Genomic DNA, 23,347 nt, shown 5'->3' with positions numbered 1-23,347 from the left:
CACGTGTCCTCAAGGGCTGCGGGTTTTTGCTCCTTCTCTGTACTCGATTGATCGATGAAGGTTATTGATTAATTAGGAACTCCCCTCACCTGGTTCACTAGGTTTTAATTGGCCATGAATTTAAAGGAATTAACAAAAAACAGAAGACACACAATCCTCTAGGAATTGAGTTAAATACCCCTGTTATTGATAACTTTGACACCTTCTGGAAACAGAAGATACTCTACAGGAATGACGGAGTCCATCCAAATCATCTTGGCTCCTGGACTCTGTCCATGCATTTCAAGGCTGCGTTGAAACAATGACTGGTAAATGATCCAAGACCAGCTCAATTAATCCCTACCATTGTGACAATGAGTCGTCATAATGCATGATCTTAGGGGCATTGGCAAACACAATGCAAGTCATTTAATTTATGTATCCCTAATTGCGTCAAATACATCTGTTTATCCTACAGCTAATGTAAGCAGTAATCATGAGCATATAAGATAGAGTTAGAGTTACATTGTTAGGATGAGGGGGTGTGCAATAGTAGGAGGACCACTTCATGCAGTTCACCCTGCACTATCAGCTCCTATGTAAATAACATGAGTAATTCTACCTCTGTTTTTAATGCTTTACTGGGACGTTTATCAATCAAGCAACCCAGAAAATCACCACTTTATTTTAAGAATGTGAAATGCCAGAATAATAGTAGAGAGAATGATTTATTTATTTCAGCTTGTATTTCTTTCATCACATTCCCAGTGGGTCAGAAGTTTACATACACTCAATTAGTATTTGGTAGCATTGCCTTTAAATTGTTTAACTTGGGTCAAACGTGTTGGGTAGCACACAAGCTTCCCACAATAAGTTGCGTGAATTTTGGCACATTTCTCCTGACAGAGCTGGTGTAACGGAGTCAGGTTTCTAGGCCTCCTTGCTCACACACGCTTCTTCAGTTCTGCACAGAAATGTTCTATAGGATTGAGGTCAGGGCTTTGTGATGGCCACTCCAATACCTCGACTTTGTTGTCCTTAAGCCATTTTGCCACACCTTTGGAAGTATGCTTGGGGTCATTGTCCATTTGGAAGACAACCAAGAGCTAACAGTATCTGTGTGTGAAATCAACAGAAGTATATTTTCTGGGTGACCTAAATACCGACTGGCTTTCATCAAGCTGCTCACTCAAGAAAAAGCTTCAAACTGTAACCAGTGTCTGCAACCTGGATCAGGTTGTCAGTCAACCTACCAGCATAGTTACAAACAGCACAGGAATGAAATCATCAACATGTATTGATCACATCTTTACTAATGCTGCAGATATTTGCTTTAAAGCCGTATCCAAATGATGTAGCGATCACTTCAGATATTTAATTAGATTTTTCTTCTTTCCTCGAAGCCAACTTGGTAGCCTCAAATATAATCCAGTTAGAATCAGGAATTCCCCAGCTTAGATGTTTAGGCCCCTTGCTTTATTACAATTTTTACTAACGACATGCCACTGACTGAGTAAAGCCAGCGTGTCTATGTATGTGAATGACTCACTATGAATGTCAGCTACCGAATTGACTGCAAAACTCAACAAAAAGCTGCAGTTAGTTTCAGAGTGGATGGCAAGGAATAAGTTAGCCCTAACGATTTCTAAAACTAAAAGCATTGTATTTGGAACAAAACACTCACTAAACCTCAACTAAATCTTGAAATAAATAATGTGGAAATTGAGCAAGTTGAGATGACTAAACTGCTTGGAGTAACAGTAGTTGGTCAAAACATATTGATGCCGTAATAGCTAAGTTGGGGAGAAGTCTGTCCATAATAAAGCGATGCTCTGCCTTCTTAACAACATGATCAACAAGGCAGGTCCTACAGGCCCGAGTTTTGTCGCACCTTGACTACTGTTCAGTCGTGTGGTCAGGTGCCACAAAAAACAGAAAATCGCAATTGGCTTAGAACAGGGCAGCCCGGCTGGCCCTTGGATGTACACAGAGAGCTAATATTAATCATGTGCATGTCAATCTCCCCTGGCTGAAAGTGGAAAAGAGATTGACTTCATCACTACTTTTATTTATGAGAGGTATTGTTGAATGCACCGATCTGTCTGTCTAAACTACTGGCACACAGCTCAGACACCCATCCATACCCCACAAGACATGCCACAAGATGTCTCTTCACAGTCCAAAAGTCCAGAACAGACTATGGGAGGCACACAGTACTACATAGAGCCATGACGACATGGAACTATTACACATCAAGTAACTGACGCAAGCATTAAAATTACATTTTAAAAAACCACAAAAAAAACTTACAGAACAGCGGGGACTGTGAAGCAACAAACATTGGCACAGACACACACGATAACATACACGTGGATTTAGTACTGTAGGTGTGGTAGTGGTGGAGTAGGGGCCTGAGGGCACACAGTGTGTTGTGAAATCTGAATGTATTGTAATGTTTTGAAAATTGTATAAACTGCCTTAATTTAGCTGGACCCCAGGAAGAGTAGCTGCTGCTTTGGCAGGAACTAACGGGGATCCATGATAAATACTCCATACCTCTGTTCCAGACTCTGGTATGAAGCTCTTGATCTTGACAGTGTTTCCGGGAGCAGGGAACGGCGCCTCCCTCAGGCTCTGCATGAATGGATAGATCATCGCCATGGAGATCTGCCTGCGCTTCTCCACTTCATCAAAGATCTGAAAAACACATTTAGAATTATATAAATTGTGAGCACCAATCATACTGTAGTAAAGCTCTGTTATGGGTAGACCAGCCTCCATATTAGGCCTACCATTTAGAATGTGTCATCAGCCCTATGTATATGTATTGCAACCTGACTTTTGATGAATGCTATACTCATCTAGTTAACACTTATCCCAACTAGTCAGTGTATGTAGAAGAGTGGCTCTCAGGTTCTAAATATAGTTGTTCATAAACAGATTGACTCATCCTGGAATTTTGGCCTAATGAAGTAGTAGGGAATGTCATTACTAGACCAGCCCGTTTTTCTCTTCGTCTGACACACCACTCTACTTGCCTGCCGCAGCATAGATCATCTACTGTAAGGGTTAGAAGTCACCCTACAACAGGGCATGGAGCTGAAGAACACCCCATTCTCTGTTAATGAACAATTTCCCCATTCAATAGCGGAGAGAAGACATGCCCTGTACCCCACTTTCAAGTCTCAGAGCAGAGAAGCAGAATGTCTACTGGTCGATAAATTGTACATAAACAACCAAGAGTTCAAGGACTCGAAGATTACAACGTGGCTGTGAGTGATAGCTACCTCCTGCTGAAATCGTCCCTGATACATGATTGTAATGTGGTGCAATGATCTTTTTCCTTTTTTTTGTTTGTTTATTTAAATTTGAAGACTGCACAGGTAGTAAAATACAAAACCAAGGTTGTGTTTTTTGAGTTTGACATAATAATGGCACAATTGTAAGAATCAGGGTATACTAGGACTTAAAAGCGGTTATATAGTGCGGTGCATTTTGGGGATGTGAATCGGAACGAATAGAATTTAAGCTATACAATCCTAATGTGCCATTATCTTTTTTCCATTTAAAAAAATAGAGATCTTAAAAATGTAAACGGAATATTGTTCCGATACACACCGGCAGCTGGATTGGTTATTGTCAACAGGGTTGTTGTCTATATTAGTGTGCTGCTGGATTGGTTAACACTGGGTTAAACTGACTAAAGTTAATGGTAGAGCCAGCACAATAACTGGCTTATGGAAGCACTTCTCTAAGTGAGAAGTGTATTATGTTTTTACATGAGCTACCGCTGAAGTCGAAAGTTTACATACACCTTAGCCAAATATATTTAAACTCAGTTTCCCAATTCCTGACATTTAATCCAAGTACAAATTCCTTGTCATAGGTCAGTTAGGATCACCACTTTATTTTAAGAATGTGAAATGTCAGAATACTAGTAGAGAGATGACTTATTTCAGCTTGTATTTCTTTCATCACATTCCCAGTGGTTCAGAAGTTTACATACACTCAATTAGTATTTGGTAGCACTGCCTTAAAATGGTTTAACTTGGGTCAAACATTTTGGGTAGCCTCCCACAATAAGTTGTGAACTTTGGCCCATTCCTCCTGACAGAGCTGGTGTAACTGAGTCAGGTTTGTAGGCCTCCTTGATCGCACACGCATTATCAGTTCTGCCCAGAAATGTTCTATAGGATTGAGGTCAGGGCTTTGTGATGGCCACTCCAATACCTTGACTTTGTTGTCCTTAAGCCATTTTGCCACAAATTTGGAAGTATGCTTGGGTTCATTGTCCATTTGGAAGACACGTGTCCAAGCTTCAACTTCCTGACTGATGTCTTGAGATGTTGCTTCAATATATCCACAATTTCCCCTCATAATGCCATCTATTTTGTGAAGAGCACCAGTCCTTCCTGCAGCTAAGCAACCCCACGTTGCCACCCCTGTGCTTCACGGTTGGGATGGTGGTCTTCGGCTTGTTATCCTCCCCCTTTTTCCTCCAAACATAACGATGGTCATTATGGCCAAACAATTCTATTTTCGTTTCATCAGACCAGAGGATATTTCTCCAAAAAGTACACACTTTGTCCCCATGTGCAGTTGCAAACTGTAGTCTGGCTTTTTAATGGCAGTTTTGGAGCAGTGACTTCATCCTTGCTGAGCGGCCTTTCAGGTTGTCGATATAGGACTCATTTTTACTGGATATAGATACTTTTGTACCCGTTTCCTCCAGCATCTTCACAAGGTCCTTTGCTGTTGTTTTGGGATTGATTTGCACTTTTTGCACCAAAGTACGTTCATCTCTTCTTCCTGAGCGGTATGACGGCTGCGTGGTCCCATGGTGTTTATACTTGCGTACTATTGTTTGTACAGATGAACGTGGTACCTTCAGGCGTTTGGAAATTGCTCCCAAGGATGAACCAGACTTGTGGAGGTCGACAATTTGTTTTCTGAGGTCTTGGCTGATGTCTTTTGATTTTCCCATGATGTCAAGTAAAGAAGCACTGAGTTTGAACGTAGGCCTTGAAATACATCCACAGGTACACCTCCAATTGACTCAAATGATGTTAATTAGCCTATCAGAAGCTTCTAAAGCCATGACATCATTTTCTGGAATTTCCCAAGCTGTTTAAAGGCACAGTCAACTTAGTGCATGTAAACTTCTGACCCACTGGAATTGTGATACAGTGAAAAGTGAAATAATCTATCTGTAAACAATTGTTGGAAAAATGACTTGTGTCATGCAAAGTACAGTCATGGCCAAAAGTTGAGAATGACACAAAATATTAATTTCCACAAAGTTTGCTGCTTCAGTGTCTAGATATTTTTGTCATATGTTACTATGGAATACTGAAGTATAATTACAAGCATTTCATAAGTGTCAAACGATTTTATTGACAATTACATGAAGTTGATGCAAAGTCTATATTTGCAGAGTTGACCCTTCTTTTTCAAGACCCCTGCAATCCACCCTGGCATGCTGTCAATTAACTTGGGCAGCCCAATGGGCAGCCCAATGGGCAGCCCATTCTTGCATAATCAATGCTTGGAGTTTGTCAGAATTTGCTGGGTTTTGTTTGTCCACCTGCCTCTTGAGGATTGACCACAAGTTCTCAATGGGATTAAGGCCTGGGGAGTTTCCTGGCCATGGACCCAAAATATCAATGTTTTGTTCCCCGAGCCACTTAGTTATCACTTTTGCCTTACGGCAAGGTGCTCCATCATGCTGGAAAAGCCATTGTTCGTCACCAAACTGTTCCTGGATGGTTGAGAGAAGTTGCTCTCGGAGGATGTGTTGGTACTATTCTTTATTCATGGCTGTGTTTAGGCAAAAGTGTGAGTGAACCCACTCCCTTGGCTGAGAAGCAACCCCACACATGAATGGTCTCAGGATGCTTTACTGTTGGCATGACAGGACTGATGGTAGCTTTCACCTGGTCTTCTCCGGACAAGCTTTTTTCCGGATGCCCCAAACAATCGGAAAGGGGATTCATCAGAGAAAATGACTTTACCCCAGTCCTCAGCAGTCCAATCCCTGTACCTTTTGCAGAATATCAGTCTGTTCTTGATGTTTTTCCTGGAGAGAAGTGGCTTCTTTGCTGCCCTTCTTGACACCAGGCCATCCTCCAAAAGTCTTTGCCTCACTGTGCGTGCAGATGCACTCACACCTGCCTGCTGCCATTCCTGCGCAAGCTCTGTACTGGTGGTGCCCCGATCCTGCAGCTGAATCAACTTTAGGAGACGGTCCTGGCACTTGCTGGACTTTCTCGGGCGCCCTGAAGCCTTCTTCACAACAATTGAACCGCTCTCCTTGAAGTTCTTGATTATCCGATAAATAGTCGATTTATGTGCAATCTTACTGGCAGCAATATCCTTGCCTGTGAAGCCCTTTTTGTGCAAAGCAATGATGACGCCACATGTTTCCTTCCAGGTAACCATGGTTGACAGAGGATGAACAATGATTCCAACCACCACCCTCCTTTTGAAGCTTCCAGTCTGTTATTCGAACTCAATGAGCATGACAGAGTGATCTCCAGCCTTGTCCTCGTCAACACTCACACCTGTGTTAACGAGAGAGTCACTGACATGATGTCAGCTGGTCCTTTTGTGACAGGGCTGAAATGCAGTGGAAATGTTTTTGGGGGATTCCGTTCATTTGGCAAAGAGGGACTTTGCAATTAATTGCAATTCATCTGATAACTCTTCATAACATTCTGGAGTATATGCAAATTGCCATCATACAAACTGAGGCAGACTGACTTTGTGAAAATGTATATTTGTGTCATTCTCAACTTTTGGCCACGACTGTAGATCTCCTAACAGACTTCCCAAAACTATAGTTTGTGAACAAGAAATGTGAACAAGAAACCCTTAAATTCTCAATCCTAATGATATAGGCCTGTGTGTAAATCAGCCAAAGTGATAGAGCAACGACCCTGGAATAAAAACAAAAATGTGTGTGGGTAGTGGTTGGTTTAACAGGTTCTCTCTCTAGATTGTGTGGTTGTATGGAAAATAAATATATTTTGTAATGGGCAAAGAAACTCAAAGGGGGGGGGGGGGGGGTATATTAATTAACAACAATTTTGATCTAATAGTGCAAACAGAGCAAGGAAGATGGATTCTTTTAAATATGCTATTGGACCAAAAATAGATCTGGTAAATGAATCTGTACGTGCCAAATAATGATGATTCACACTTCTTCGAAAATATATATAATAATCTATTGAGCTCACAAGTAACAAATTAATATATTATTATGGGGGGAAATTATAATATGGTTTTAAGTACCTCAATGGATTGAAAAGGAAATCACCCTCATGCACTTGAGATAACAAATATCCTGGATACATTATAACTAGTGGATATATGGAGGCTGAAAAACCCTGACCTAGTGAGATATACATGGAGGTTTAATCAAGCCAGCAGTCTTCATTACTTCCTCGTCTCATTTTTTCCTGGCATTAAAAGTTAAGTATTAATAGGAGACAGAAAGCAATCAGACCATCATCCAATTGGCCTTCACATAACTCTTACAGAATTTCCATGCGGACAGGGGTATTGGAAATTTAATCATAGCATACTGGATGACAATTTGTTCTTTACTAAGACAAAATCATTCATAAATTGACTTTTCTGCACAACATAGGCACAGTAGATCCTCTTATTGTACGTGACACTTTCAAAATATACTTTAAGACCATTCAATACAATACTCATTAAAACAAAAGCAGTTTAGGTCAAAAGAGAAGGCTAAACCAAACAGAAGAAATAACAGCGAAGGTAGATGGCAATAAAAACCTGTACTATAGTGGCACAAAATAAGTTAGAGGAAAAACATTTGGAGGCACTTAATCAAGAAATATCAAGTCAATTTATAACAAAAAAGTGAATTGGATGGAAAATAGTGCAAAATGCATTGCGTTTTTCTTGAATGTTCAACAAAGAAATGCTACAAAAAATAATTTACAGAAACTCATTACCAATGACTCCGTCATTGGTAATGATTCACCAAATTACATAATTGATAGAGGGAGCAAAATATTTTAAGAATACAGTGTCTTCGGAAAGTATTCAGACCTAGACTTTTTCCACATTTTGTTACGTTACAGCCTTATTCTAAAATTGATTAAATATTTTTCCTCAGCAATCTACACACAATATCCCATAATGACAAAATGAAAACAGGTTTTCAGAAATGTATTTACTTAAAAACAGAAATCCCTTATTTACATAAGTATTCAGACCCTTTGCTATGAGACTCCAAATGAAACTCCGGTACATCCTGTTTCCATTGAAAATCCTTGAGATGTTTCTACAACTTGGAACCCACCGGTGGTAAATTCAATTGATTGGACATGATTTGGTAAGGCATACACTGGTCTATATAAAAAGGTCCCACAGTTGACAGTGCATGTCAGAGCAAAAACCAAGCCATTAGGTTGAAGGAATTGTTCGTAGAGCTCCGAGACAGGACCGTGTTGAGGCACAGATCTGGGGAACTGCATGCCAAAGTTTTTTTTCTAAAGTCCGCAATCTGGATCCCTACAGTCCCATTGAGAGCTTGATCACTTTTCTAGCCTCTCTGGACTAAAACCCAATTATGACAAGTATTACCATATTATGTATTGCTCGTTAAAAGACAATGTTCACACTACCTTGTAGTTTACCAATATTATGAGCGGATGGTGAAGTAGACATACTTGGTATTCATCTAAAAAGATAAATAAACGTAACAATTTCAATAGAAAAATCCCATTGATTAACTATTTGGTCTGATCAGTTTACTTAATCATATGAGCAACTTCACTTTATTTGGAATGCTAACCCAGAAAAATTAAATGTGCCTATTTATATAATGAATAGAAGATTGGGGGCTAAAATTATTAAAATTAGTAAACCTCACTAAAAGCTATACTTAATCTACTGGAGAACCAGCTGGGTTTAAGGCAGGCTCATACTTTGTTAAATTGCCTTTCTACAAAATGTCAACTTTCGACCAATTGAAAATGAAACTGTTTAAAGTATCGCCCTTTCTTAAAGATGTCATACAAAACTGGTTACAATTTTGTCCTCCAGAAAATATCATTTGTACTATGGTTCAAATCAAATATACTGATTGATACATTTAAAAAAAATCTAGTTTGATTTCATTATATTTATTAATAATATTATGAATATAAACTGGAGTTACGTCACATATGCAGCTATCGAAAATATATGGGAATGTCTGCTAAATCCAAAGTTACAACCAACTGATTGCAGCACTACTGCAAAAATGGATGAGGCAAGTAGAAGAGGGAGAAGGTAAAGAACTTGTTTGTCTACATAGATTAAAATATAGAAATTGGCTGAAAAGGATTGGCATAAATAGAAAAATACCAGTTTCATTTGAGGACAAAAAAAATACATCTCACAGCTGAGCCACAGGTTGCTAAATAAATGGGAAGAGATTTTAGGATTTCCCGATTCCAAGGCACATCGTATATGAACTGAAACAAGAAAAACACTTGATTCAACATGCTTCTACACCTGCATTGCTTGCTGTTTGGGGTTTTAGGCTGGGTTTCTGTACAGCACTTTGAGATATCAGCTGATGTACGAAGGGCTATATAAATACATTTGATTTGATTTGATTCAACACTGAGTTGTTGACTATATATTATAGTACAAAATGCTATAAAATATATATCATAGTCTAAGCTCTGTATATTTAGCTACAAACAGACAATCACTAGATCATTTATTTTGGTATGGCCCCTATGTAGCTAATTTCTGGTAACAGGTTCAGGAATTAAAAAAGATTCACTTCAAATTAACCTTACAAATAGCAGTGTTGGGCGATTTGGAACGTCATAGTCAATCAATAATATTTGTAGGAAAGGTTGTCATCTTTAAACTCACGATCTGTGGATACTATGGGAATAGAAAGGTTCAAAATTGATGTAAAACGTCACAGCACAAAAAAAGACATGGCACATGGAAACCAAATGAGGGTGGTCCACAGTGATAGGTGGGATGGGCTGAGAGTTGAGGGGTGGGATTAAAGAGCTCGTTAATGTATTATTGTTATGTGGTTGCTGTATATTAAAGTACCACCTATGTAAAATGTAGCAAAAAAGCTGTACAAATATATATATGTCCTCTGAAGGGGGGGGGGGGGGACAGGTCGTGGATGAGTTACTAATAATAAATAAAATATGAGTGAGTGAGTATACACTGCTCAAAAAAATAAAGGGAACACTTAAACAACACAATGTAACTCCAAGTCAATCACACTTCTGTGAAATCAAACTGTCCACAAAGGAAGCAACACTGATTGACAATAAATGTCACATGCTGTTGTGCAAATGGAATAGACAACGGGTGAAAATTATAGGCAATTAGCAAGACACCCCCAATAAAGGAGTGGTTCTGCAGGTGGTGACCACAGACCACTTCGCAGTTCCTATGCTTCCTGGCTGATGTTTTGGTCACTTTTGAATGCTGGCGGTGCTTTCACTCTAGTGGTAGCATGAGACGAAGTCTACAACCCACACAAGTGGCTCAGGTAGTGCAGCTCATCCAGGATGGCACATCAATGCGAGCTGTGGCAAGGTTTGCTGTGTCTGTCAGCGTAGTCCAGACCATGGAGGCACTACCAGGAGACAGGCCAGTACATCAGGAGACATGGAGGAGGCCGTAGGAGGGCAACAACCCAGCAGCAGGACCACTACCCCCACCTTTGTGCAAGGAGGAGCACTGCCAGAGCCCTGCAAAATGACCTCCAGCAGGCCACAAATGTGCATGTGTCTGCTCAAACGGTCAGAAACAGACTCCATGAGGGTGGTATGAGGGCCCGACATCCACAGGTGGGGGTTGTGCGTACAGCCCAACACCGTGCAGGACGTTTGGCATTTGCCAGAGAACACCAAGATTGGCAAATTCGCCACTGGCGCCCTGTGCTCGTCACAGATGAAAGCAGGTTCACACTGAGCACTTGACAGAGTCTGGAGACGCCGTTGAGAACGTTCTGCTGCCTGCAACATCCTCCAGCATGACCGGTTTGGCGGTGGGTCAGTCATGGTGTGGGGTGGCATTTCTTTGGGGGGCCGCACAGCCCTCCATGTGCTCGCCAGAGGTAGCCTGACTTGCCATTAGGTACCGAGATGAAATCCCCAGACCCCTTGTGAGACCATATGCTGGTGCGGTTGGCCCTGGGTTCCTCCTAATGCAAGACAATGCTAGACCTCATGTGGCTGGAGTGTGTCAGCAGTTCCTGCAAGAGGAAGGCATTGATGCTATGGACTGGCTGCCCGTTCCCCAGACCTGAATCCAATTGAGCACATCTGGGACATGTCTCGCTCCATCCACCAACACCACAGACTGTCCAGGAGTTGGCGGATGCTTTAGTCCAGGTCTGGGAGGAGATCCCTCAGGAGACCATCCGCCACCTCATCAGGAGCATGCCCAGGCGTTGTAGGGAGGTCATACAGGCACGTGGAGGCCACACACACACACTACTGAGCCTCATTTTGACTTGTTTTAAGGACATTACATCAAAGTTGGATCAGCCTGTAGTGTGGTTTTCCACTTTAATTTTGAGTGCGACTCCAAATCCAGACCTCCATGGGTTGATAAATTTGATTTCCATTGATAATTTGTGTGTGATTTTGTTGTCAGCACATTCAACTATGTAAAGAAAAAAGATTTTAATAAGAATATTTAATTCATTCAGATCTAGGATGTGTTATTTTAGTGTTCCCTTTATTTTTTTGAGCAGTGTATAATGTGAGTGCGTATTATGACACCCTCCCCGCTCACCTTGGAGAAGAGTCCAAAGCAGGCCACCTGGCTGATGATGCAATAGGCCTCCGGAGGCCGTGCCCCTTTGCCACTGGGCTGCAGGAAACAACATCATGTCATGAGAAACTAAACACCGGAGAGTAATTCTCATGTCCTATGAATGACACCATGGATCATTTACCAGTAACCTCCTGCAGTAGCCATTCCTCCTACTGCCATCGACCTCTGTCAACACGAAGGAGAATGTCTCACTGCAGAGAGAGAGAGAGAATAGAACACGTTGATCAACTTCACATTTTTGTGCTTAGTACTCGGAGGAAAAGGTTCAGATTGAGGCTCAGAAGAATACTCAGATGTCATCATGATTAGTTCTTTAATCTTTTTACCCCTTTTTCATGATATCCAATTAGTAGTTACAGTCTTGTCGCTGCAACTCCCGTACGGACTCGGGAGGTGAAGGTCGTCCGTGCGTCCTCCGAAACACAACCCAACCAAGCCTTACTGCTTCTTGACACAATGCCCACTTAAACCGGAAGCCAGCCGCACCAATGTGTCGGAGGAAACACCGTAAACCTGGCGACCGTGTTAGCGTGCACTGCGCCCAGCCCGCCACAGGAGTCGCTAGTGCGCGATTGGAGGATGAAGCTGGGCCAATTCTGCACCGCCCCATTGGTCTCTCGGGGCGACAGAGCCTGGACTTGAACCCAGAATCTCTAGTGGCACAGCCTTAGAACACCGCACCACTCTGGAGGCCCCATCGGAGTAGTTTTCATTCAGATTTTGTAGCAACGCTAATGAATGCATCCATTCCTCTTGGTATTCTTGCAATTGTCAATTACGCACACAAACACTGTGTACTCCAAGTAGGTCAGAGTATATAACATTGAGATTATAATTAGAATAGATGAATATAATAGAATGACCCACCCTGTTCTTCATTCACAATTGGTGGTTACATAATTATGCCTCCTCTCGCTCATCAACTCATCCCCCATCATACTTTAGCCTACATCATTTGTTTAATCCGATATAATAGCCTGTGTGTGAAAACCATAAACAAATGACAAGCCCTCTTTAAACTCTACAACACCAGTTATGTTTGTGATATTAAGATTCTAACAACTCTATTATATACACGTATTTAGGTAAAGCCAGCCAAGGATGAGGGGATGCAGGACTTAAATTATGGCAGAGTAATACTTTTTTTAAATTCATGAGCAAATGACTGCTTTAGAGGTTTTATAGTAGCGACATGTAATTTAACTGAAAATGTATTAACCTACCTTTTAATGTGGCATGAACACAACCTGTCATGAGGTCATCGGATTAAAAAACAAATCACTTCAAAAGTAGGTTACCTTGGAACATTAGTCCAAAATAGAATCCGATCAACTGAAACAGCACCCTTCTGTCTTACAGTATGTACCATTTAACTATGTCATGCCATACTCTTAGTCCAGATCGCATCAGATACATGGGCTACACATACTGAGAGAGACAGGCTTGCTCTGATCAATATTCAAATACTTTATTTGGATGGGCAAGGAGGTACGGTATGGCTGGCAAGGCCCGCCCATAACACTGACCCTGGTCAAAGCTAGGTTGTTTGCAGTGGTGTAAAGTACTTAAGTAAAAAAAATACTTTAAAAGTACTACTTAAGTAGTTTTTTTTTTGAGGGGGGTGTATCTGTACTTTACTATTTAGGGCAACTTTTACTTCACAACATTCCTAAAGAAAATAATGTACTTTTTACTCCCTACATTTTCCTTGACATCCAAAAGCACTCGTTAGCAGGACAGGAAATGGCCCAATTCACGCACTTATCAAGACAACAACCCTCATCATCCCTACTGCCTCTGATCTGGCAGACTTAAACACAAATGAATCTTTTATAAATGATGTCTGAGTGTTGGGGTGTGCCCCTGGCTATCCGTACATTATAAAAACAAGAAAGTGGTGCTGTCTGCTTTGCTTCATGTAAGTAATTTGAAAGGATTTTTATACTTCTGTGATACTTAAGTATATTTAGAACCAAATACTTCCTCTAGTATTTTAAATGGGTGACTTCCACTTAATTAACAGTCTATTAAAAAAAGTATCTATACTTTTATTAAAGTACGACAATTTGGTGCTTTTCCACCACTTGTTGTTTGCAAGAGATGACAGATGATGCTTTGCTGTCGTTGCACACAAACATTTCATACAGTCATACTGTAAGCAGATTTGTTCTGCGTGTAGGTAGAACGGTTCATGTAAAGCTCGCTGGAAACACTTCACCACATCCTGAAAACACTCTGCACAACATTGGGGGTGTGGGTTGATGAAGAAAGTAGATGTGTGTGATTGTTTGTCTCAGGTGTGATTGCATGTGCACACACACACACACACACACACACGAGAAAGCAGGTGTGGTTATTTTCAGCCAAGTGTGACACTGAACTGAAAAAATGGTTGAAAGAGAAAACGCTCAGTGAGGGGGACCCAGAAACAGAGATCATCACAGAGAAAGAGAGATGAGCACAGAGAGAGATGGTGAGAAGTGGCACGTACCTGGCGTATTCAGTCAGGGGGGCCCAGTTCACCCCCTCTGGGAAACAGAAAAGGAGGATGGCTTTCAGGGACTTCTCTTCTTCCTCTCTCTGAGAGCACCTCATGTTAGCTAGCTAAAACACATTTTAGATTAGTGCTAATTTACTATCACAAATACTTCCTCAATGTACGTACACAGCTAAGGTCGGAAGTTTACATACACTTTAGTCAAATACATTTAAAACAATTCCTGACATTTAATCCTAGTAAAAATTGCCTGTCTTCGGTCAATTAGGATCACCACTCAAATTGTGTCAATTAGCCTAACAGAAGCTTCTAAAGCCATGACATCAATTCTGGAATTTTCCAAGCCGTTTAAAGGCACAGTCAACTTAGTGTATGTAAACTTCTGACCCCCTGGAATTGTGATACAGTTAATTATAAGTGAAATAATCTGTCTGTAAACAACTGTTGTAAAATCAACTGTTGTAGATCTCCTAACCGACTTGCCAAAACTACAGTTTCTTAACAATAAATTTGTGGAGTGGTTGAAAAACGAGTTAATGACTCCAACCTAAGTGTATGTAAACTTCCGACTTCAGCTGTATGTATGTACGTACATACATACATACATACATGCATGCATACATAGTGGGGCAAAAAAGTATTTAGTCAGCCACCAATTGTGTAAGTTCTCCCACTTAAAAAGATGAGAGGCCTGTAATTTTCATCATAGGGAAACTTCAACTATGACAGACAAAATGAGAAAAAAAAATCCAGAAAATCACATTGTAGGATTTATGAATTTATTTGCAAATTATGGTGGAAAATAAGTATTTGGTCACCTACAAACAAGCAAGATTTCTGGCTCTCACAGACCTGTAACTTCTTTAAGAGGCTCCTCTGTCCTCCACTCATTACCTGTATTAATGGCACCTGTTTGAACTTGTTATCAGTATAAAAGACACCTGTCCACAACCTCAAACAGTCACACCCCAAACTCCATTATGGCCAAGACCAAAGAGCTGTCAAAGGATACCAGAAACAAAATTGTAGACCTGCACCAGGCTGGGAAGACTGAATCTGCAATAGGTAAGCAGCTTGGTTTGAAGAAATCAACTGTGGGAGCAATGATTAGGAAATGGAAGACATACAAGACCACTGATAATCTCCCTCGATCTGGGGCTCCACGCAAGATCTCACCCCGTGGGGTCAAAATGATCACTAGAACGTGAGTAAAAATCCCAGAACCACATGGGGGGACCTAGTGAATGACCTGCAAAGAGCTGGGACCAAAGTAACAAAGCCTACCATCAGTAACACACTACGCCACCAGGGACTCAAATCCTGCAGTGCCAGACGTGTCCCCCTGCTTAAGCCAGTACATGTCCAGGCCCATCTGAAGTTTGCTAGAGAGCATTTGGATGATCCAGAAGATTGGGAGAAAGTCATATGGTCAGATGAAACCAAAATATAACTTTTTGGTAAAAACTCAACTCGTCGTGTTTGGAGGACAAAGAATACTGAGTTGCATCCAAAGAACACCATACCTACTGTGAAGCATCGGGGTGGAAACATCATGCTTTGGGGCTGTTTTTGTGCAAAGTGTAAAGGAAAGAATGAATGGGGCCATGTATCGTGAGATTGAGTGAAAACCTCCTTCCATCAGCAAGGGCATTGAAGATGAAACGTGGCTGGGTCTTTCAGCCTGACAATGATCCCAAACACACCGCCCGGGCAACGAAGGAGTGGCTTCGTAAGAAGTGGCCTAGCCAGTCTCCAGATCTCAACCCCATAGAAAATCTTTGGAGGGAGTTGAAAGTCCGTGTTGCCCAGCAACAGCCCCAAAACATCACTGCTCTGGAGGAGATCTGCATGGAGGAATGGGCCAAAATACCAGCAACAGTGTGTGAAAACCTTGTGAAGACTTACAGAAAACGTTTGACCTCTGTCATTGCCAACAAAGGGTATATAACAAAGTATTGAGATAAACTTTTGTTATTGACCAAATACTTATTTTCCACCATAATTTGCAAATCAATTCATTAAAAATCCTACAATGTGATTTTCTGGATTTTTTTTCTCATTTTGTCTGTCATAGTTGAAGTGTACCTATGATGAAAATTACAGGCCTCTCATCTTTTTAAGTGGGTTAACTTGCACAATTGGTGGCTGACTAAATACTTTTTTGCCCCACTGTATGCATGCACGTTTGCACGCGTGCACGTTTGCACGCGTGCACGTTTGCACGTTTGCACGTTTGCACGCGTGCACGTTTGCACGCGTGCACGTTTGCACGCGTGCACGTTTGTACGCGTGCACGTTTGTACGCATGTACGTTTGTACGCATGTATGTATGCATGCATGTTTGTACGCATGTATGTTTGTACGCATGTATGTATGTATGCATGCATGTATTTCAGTTTGACCTTGGGGAACTGATATGTGATCTGGGGTTCGTACGTTCCTTCTGCCCTCTTCTTCCGTAGGCTGACCACCACCAGGTACTCAAAGAAGAGGTGACTCTGGTTCTGGGCTGAGGTCACCACTAGGGCTGGGGCTGTAGGCCGAGGCAGGGTGGAATCCCTATCACTCCCTAAAAGACAGACCGAAGACAGCAGTGAAGACAATTATTCATAAACCTCAATACTAACGGTGGCATGGACTCCAAGGCAGCTTTTCATTCCAAACATCACTCGGCTGGGAACTGAAAATAGTACTTTGGTATGCAGCTAGTCAAGTAGGCCAAATAACTAAATCATGCATTGATGTTTATGGAATAATAAATAAATAAAATGAATGTTAGGATTTAGCACTGTGTAAGTATACTGAATAAATGGCATATCAAGAAGCTGATTAAACAGTATGATCAGTACATAAGTGCACCTTGTGCTGGGGTCAATTAAATGGCACTAAAATGTGCAGTTTTGTTACAATGCCACAGAGGTCTCCAAGTTCAGGGAGCGTGTAATTGGCATACTGACTGTAGGAATGTCCCCAGAGCTATTGCCAGAACATTTTCATTTCTCTACCATAAACTGCCTCCAACGTTGTTTTAGAGAATTTGGCAGTACGCCCAATCTGCTAAACAACCGCAGATCACGTAACCCTGCTAGCCGGGGACCTACACATCAGGCTTCTTCACCTGCAGAATCAGAGACTGGCCACCCGGACAGCTGTTGAAACTGTGCGTTTGCACAACAGAATAATTTCTGCAAACAGTCAGTAACAGACTCAGGCAAGCTCATCTGCGTGCTCGTCGCCCTCACCAGGGTCATCGGACTATAGCTTGGCATCGTAACCGACTTCAGTGAGCAAATGCTCAGCTTCGATGGCCACAGGCATGCTGGATAAGTGTGCTCTTCACAGATGAATATTGGTTTCAAGCGTCTTGTGGGAGATTGGTTTGCTGATGTCAACGTAGTGAACAGTGCCCCATGATGGCGGTGGGGTTATGGTATGGGCATAAGCTACGGACAACAAACACGAATGCATTTTTTTTGAATGCACAGATATACCGTGACGAGATCCTGGAGGTCCATTGTTGTGCCATGTATCTGCCGCCATCATGGCAGACAAGTTTCAGCGTGATAATGCACGGCCCCCGTCGCAAGGATCAGTACACATTTCCTGGGATCTGAAAATATCCCACTTCTTCCATGGCCTGCATACTCACCAGTTTGAGATGCTTTGGATCTACATGTACGACAGTGTGTTCCCGTTCCCGCCAATATCCAGCAACTTCACACAGCCATTGAAGAGGAGTGGGACAACTTTCCACATGTCACAATCAACAGCCTGATTAACTCTATGCGAAGGAGATGTGTCGTGCTGCATGAGGCAAATGGTGGTCACACCAGATACTGACTGGTGTTCTGATCCACGCCCCTACCCTTTTTTTTTTTAAAGGCATCTGTGACCAGATATTCCCAGTCAAATGAAATCCATAGATTAGGGCATAATGAATTTATTTCAATTGACCGATTTCCTTATATGAACTGTAACATAGTAAAATCTTTGTTGCGTTAATATTTTTGTTCCGTGTAGTTCAAGAGGATGCCTAAACCATGCTCAACAGATTTTAAACACACAATACTCAAAGGAAACCACAGAGCTAAAGAACTAAGAGGGAAACTGTGTTAACCAACCGAAACCACAAGAGGTGAAAACACACAGATATACAAGACTGTATATGTGCACTTCAGGGGACAAAATTCAGTCCCATTCAAAACCCTATTTTCCCAAACCCCTAATCTAAAAACATAACCTTAACACTAAAAACAAACCCCCTTAGAAATAGTATTTGACCTTGTGGGGAATAACAAAATGTCCCCACTTGGTCAAATCTCTCCCTCCCTCTCCCTCGTGCGTATGAAGTACCACATTGACACAAGGCGGTCTGCCATAGACAGGTAGTGGTGGCCTGATGGGTAGAAAATGGCACAGCAGTGTTTTCCATATATTCATTTAGTAGTGACAGGCCGCTGCAGCTAAATCGATGCCACTACTCCAAAAAATAGGATTTAAAAAAGTCAGTCGGGAGAATCTAAAATTTCATTGTATGGGGTCCCCATTGATTTTGTTACAATGTTTGAACCACTCATGTCCAGCATGGTCAAGCATCAGGCTGGTTCTCTTAAATTGGAATTCCTCACATATCTCCAGAATAAGTGAATTTAGGAAAATGTGCCTGTTTCATAAGTGTTTATAAGAGGTGTCCTTTGTTTTATGAATCCAATGGGTTTGCCTGAGTGAGAGGGGAACAAAGCAGTCGAGGCCAAATCTTTGTATGCTTGACAGGCATGTTTAGTTCATGACCAACCTGATTCATGCTTGCCTTTTACTGTCTGTTTGCTTAGAGTTCTGTGTTGAACCTTTTCCAATAATGTATCATTTGTGTTCTATACACACACTTGGGATCAGTTCCATTTGAACCCATAGCCATTTTCCCTAACACTAAGTCACTATAGGCCCAAAATGGAACATACCCACTTCTATACAAGACACTCACGGTCTCTGTGGAACTTCTCCTGGAGGGACGAGAACATGGTAGTGAACAGTTTCATTGGCCCATGGTCCCCCACATCACGCTCATTGGACATCTTGGCGCCTGCAGAGGAAGGAAGAGCAGGGGAGTGAAGGACTGATAAGAGGATAGAAAGTAGCATGTTAACATGGTGGAAAGCTCCTTGAGTTACTTTCACTTATCCTTATGGTTAGAAAGAAAAGGTTGGAGGGGATTATTCAGTGATTATTATCATGTTAGAGATTGATAGTAGGAAAAATGACCCTCACTAAGTTTGACTTCCCTTTTCTGTTGAACTCAGACAATAGTTAAGGGACAGGAAGTTGACATCAGGAAATTGACCAATAGGTCATTAATGAGAATGTGTCATCTTTTGTTGATGCCCTCTACACAGACCGGAGGTTGAAAACTACATGAGAGTGCAAGAGAAGAGGTGAAGGAGACAAAGGGGGAGAAATAGAGAAACATTTGGTTGACAGAGATTGAGTATGTGAGAGAGAGAGAACTCCCAACTTGAAAGTAGGTAAGAAAGATTGCTTAAACGTGTGTTGAAAGATCAAGCACAACACTTCCCACTTATTCAGCCCCTAAACCACAAGCCTTCAAATCAATTAAGCCAGGACAAAAATGTGGATAAGAGTTAACATGTCACATGCTGTAATTCAACATTCACGGTGTATCATACCAATATATGATAGCAATCTGGAATGGCATTTATTCTGTGGAGGTTGGATCTATATCAAGCCTGACAGTATAGTGGGGGTAAACAGGAGGCATTTCAGGTGAAGTTGCACAAGTCTTATGACCAGCTTTCCATGACAACAAATCACAGTGGATCTGAAAGATTTGGATAGGTATTAATTAGCACAGCCCTTTTGGTAAGGTATGGTAATAGCTCTGATCATCTGAGTTGGATCACTAATCCCTACAAGACAATGTGGATTGCACTACTATAATATTATTTGTGTGTATTTAATGTACCATCTAATGTATTGTGATTGTACACTAATGCAGGACATCTGAAATTGTCTCTGGAAAATCCAGTTCTATTCTACAGAAGTGACGAAGGCAATTTGTTTCCAGCCAGCTGTCACTGAACCAGTAGCACCAGATTGGTGAGTTTTGTTTTTCAAAGTTATTGCCCTGACACACTTATGTAACCATTTGAACATAGTCCCTAAGTTCAATATAAAAAAGTGTGTTAGTAAGAAAGACTAAACAGTCAGATCCTGTAACAGACAGCCATCTAGAATGGCATAGTTAGGGAAGATGGTTTCTTACTGTCGTCAACAACAGCCATACTTTTACTCATAGGTATCTGAGTAGCCCTGGATTGATTGCTTAAATCTGTGAGCGCTTTAGTAAGATTGAAACGTGTAGATGAACTTCAGACCGTAAAACAAGCTTACTTTACGGTTTGGATTTTTCAGTATTTGATGAGGCGGCATTCTGCCTTCTCCCTACAGTTCTCAGCCATTAGCGTCACCCAAGATGGGCTCATGTGAACTACAATCCTGACGCTGTGTTTTAAGGTTTAGAAACGTCAATAATCATCACTTGCAATATGGCTTTCGAAACATATGGCCCTCATCTTTCATCAGCGAGAATGAATCCTTAAAATAAACTGATACAGTAAGTGTTACCCATAGCTGTCTGGCTCTGTGCGCCTCCATCTAATGAAAGTACACTTCTGCTATACACTTCCCGAGTCACGCTTTCGCAGATGTTCGGAGCAGGGTAATTAGCACAGTGGTCACCTCGTCTTCCATAAACAAGCACTGTTACATGGAGATATGGCTGTGTGGGAACACTAACCCTACCAAGGCGTGTATCAATTTAACCTTTAATTTTTTTTTTAAATTATTTCTCGTTGAAATGAAAGAGAATGTCCTCATGCTTCCAAAACTGGGAAGCGACATGTGTTAATGTTCAGATTGAGCATAGGGGCTGTTGAAGCAGAAATCCATGAGGTCAAACAATTCCAAATGATAAACCTTACTCCTTGGCTGGAGCTAAGAGTAAAGAATCTTCCTTCAGACCCTCTAAGACAACAAAACGGGCCAAACAGGAGTGACTGAAAGATAACGCACACGGAAGTGAAAAGGTTTCTAGTAAGTAACAAATGAGAGTTGGCCTTGGTGCCATTGAGATTTTAACTGTGGAGATCTACGCTTCCGCTTTAATATTTCACCATCAGTCTCACAGACCTCTCATCATCCCTGTCTGACATAATGCCTTGAGAAAATATTCATACCCCTTGACTTGTGGGTTACAGCCTGAATTTAAATGGGTTACATTGAGATTGTGTCACAGTCCTATATACAATACCCCATAATGTCAAAGTCAAATGATTATTTATTTAACAAATGTATTGAAAATGAAAAGCTGAAATATCTTAAGTCAATATGTATTCAACCCCTTTGTTATGGCAAGCCTAAATAAGTTCAGGAGTAAAAATGTACTTAACAAGTCACATAAAATCCTAGAGGAACACCTGGTGCAGTCTGCTTTCCAACACTGGGAGCCAAATTCACCTTTCAGGAGGTCAATAACGTAAAAACACAAGGCCAAATATACACTGGAGTTGTTTACCAAGACAACATTGTATGTTCCTGAGGCCTACTTACAGTTTACTTAAATGGGCATGAAAATCTTTGGCAAGACTTGAAAATGGCCGTCTAGCAATGTTCAACCACCAACTTGACATAGCTTGAACAATTAAAAAAAAATTATGTGCAAATATCGTACAATCCCTGTGTGCAAAGCTTTGAGTTACCCATTTTCAATAGCCATTTACAAAGCACAGCATATACAGTATACAGGTGGAACTATATGCCATTGCCAACAGTTGGCGCAATGTTGAGTATAGTTGAGAATAGCCTACTATTGTAACCATTGAAAATCAATACATGCTGATGTGAAAGGTGTCTCTGAGTCTAACAAGCATATCATATGTACAGTTGTCATTAAACAAACAAAAATAATGAAACTTAGATATACACAACCATTACAGCAAGAAAAATAAACTGTATCAATGGCAAATACTCACTTTCCGCTGAATAATTCAATCAGTTGCTTAAAGTTCCCAAAACGTTTTAGTCGCTGTTCAATTTCTGCAGTCTTTCACACCACATAAACAAGCAAGCAACCCGTCGTTCAAATGCTTTCTTAACTAACTAACTACCCCGCACACATGCAATCGATTTCCAGGAACCGTTTCTATTCCGCTCAGTGCTAGATTCTGCGGATGAACACTTGTGGAAGACAGCTAAACCCTGGGCTCTCTTTATTCAGAGACTTTCATTTACAACACAGTTCCTTTGATGTGTAGCGTGAGTAGCCTACGGTTAAATTGGTTGATAGAATATAACCGTACGCAGGTTATCGAGACGAAAATAAAACTAATTTGACAGATACCATGACCCACGTCAGATGTGTGAACAAAGGGGACACCGACACGCCCTTTTCCAAAGGTTTCTTAAAGCCTATTGAAGGGCGCGTTGTCTAATTAATTTAAGGAGGTTGGTCTGCTTTAGAGAATATGGAAATAATGGATAGTATTATTTAGCCTATCCATGTTTCCTCTAGGCTCTCATATGGTGATGTATTAAGCTAACTAATGTATATTCTCACACTGCACTAGATACTGACATTCGTACATATTGACCATACTCTCTTTCCTAGCTGTCTTTGAACGTGATGAGTAGGTCATCTTTATATTGGGGGTGTGTTTACACAGACAGCCCAATTATGATTTTTTCCCACTAACTGGTATTTTGACCAATCAGATCAGCTCTGCAAAAGATCTGATGTGATTGGTCAAAAGACTAATTAGTGGGAAAAATATCAGAATTGGGCTGCCTATGTAAACGCAGCCATAGTGTCACGACTGATTTCTCACGTCTATGCTCTCATATTATCTGACATGAATACAACAGTCAACAAGCAGGCTATGTTTCTCATGTTCCTGGTTGACTATTATGTTTTCGTTCTCCCTCCTACCATTTTCTAGTCATGCTTATTAAAAA

General features: G+C 41.2%; 1 protein-coding gene across 1 annotated transcript in view; it reads right to left on the bottom strand.

The window, feature by feature from the left end:
* Nucleotides 1-23,007, bottom strand: part of LOC139413723 (DENN domain-containing protein 2D-like) — a 35,384-nt gene extending 12,377 nt beyond the window's left edge. The window contains exons 1-7 of the mRNA XM_071161418.1: nucleotides 22,369-23,007; nucleotides 19,305-19,403; nucleotides 16,723-16,889; nucleotides 14,315-14,427; nucleotides 11,945-12,014; nucleotides 11,782-11,859; nucleotides 2,536-2,676 (exon numbers count right to left, since the gene is read on the bottom strand). Of these exons, the coding sequence (XP_071017519.1) occupies nucleotides 2,536-2,676; nucleotides 11,782-11,859; nucleotides 11,945-12,014; nucleotides 14,315-14,427; nucleotides 16,723-16,889; nucleotides 19,305-19,395 (660 nt within the window). The 5' untranslated portion in view covers nucleotides 19,396-19,403; nucleotides 22,369-23,007. The remainder of the gene's footprint in view (nucleotides 1-2,535; nucleotides 2,677-11,781; nucleotides 11,860-11,944; nucleotides 12,015-14,314; nucleotides 14,428-16,722; nucleotides 16,890-19,304; nucleotides 19,404-22,368) is intronic.
* Nucleotides 23,008-23,347: the final 340 nt, after the last annotated feature.

The sequence above is a fragment of the Oncorhynchus clarkii genome, chromosome 7 (assembly GCF_045791955.1).
Source record: "Oncorhynchus clarkii lewisi isolate Uvic-CL-2024 chromosome 7, UVic_Ocla_1.0, whole genome shotgun sequence".
NCBI lineage: Eukaryota > Metazoa > Chordata > Actinopteri > Salmoniformes > Salmonidae > Oncorhynchus > Oncorhynchus clarkii.
Note: the sequence above shows the minus strand (reverse complement) of the source record. Positions and strands in the feature narration are given on the sequence as shown.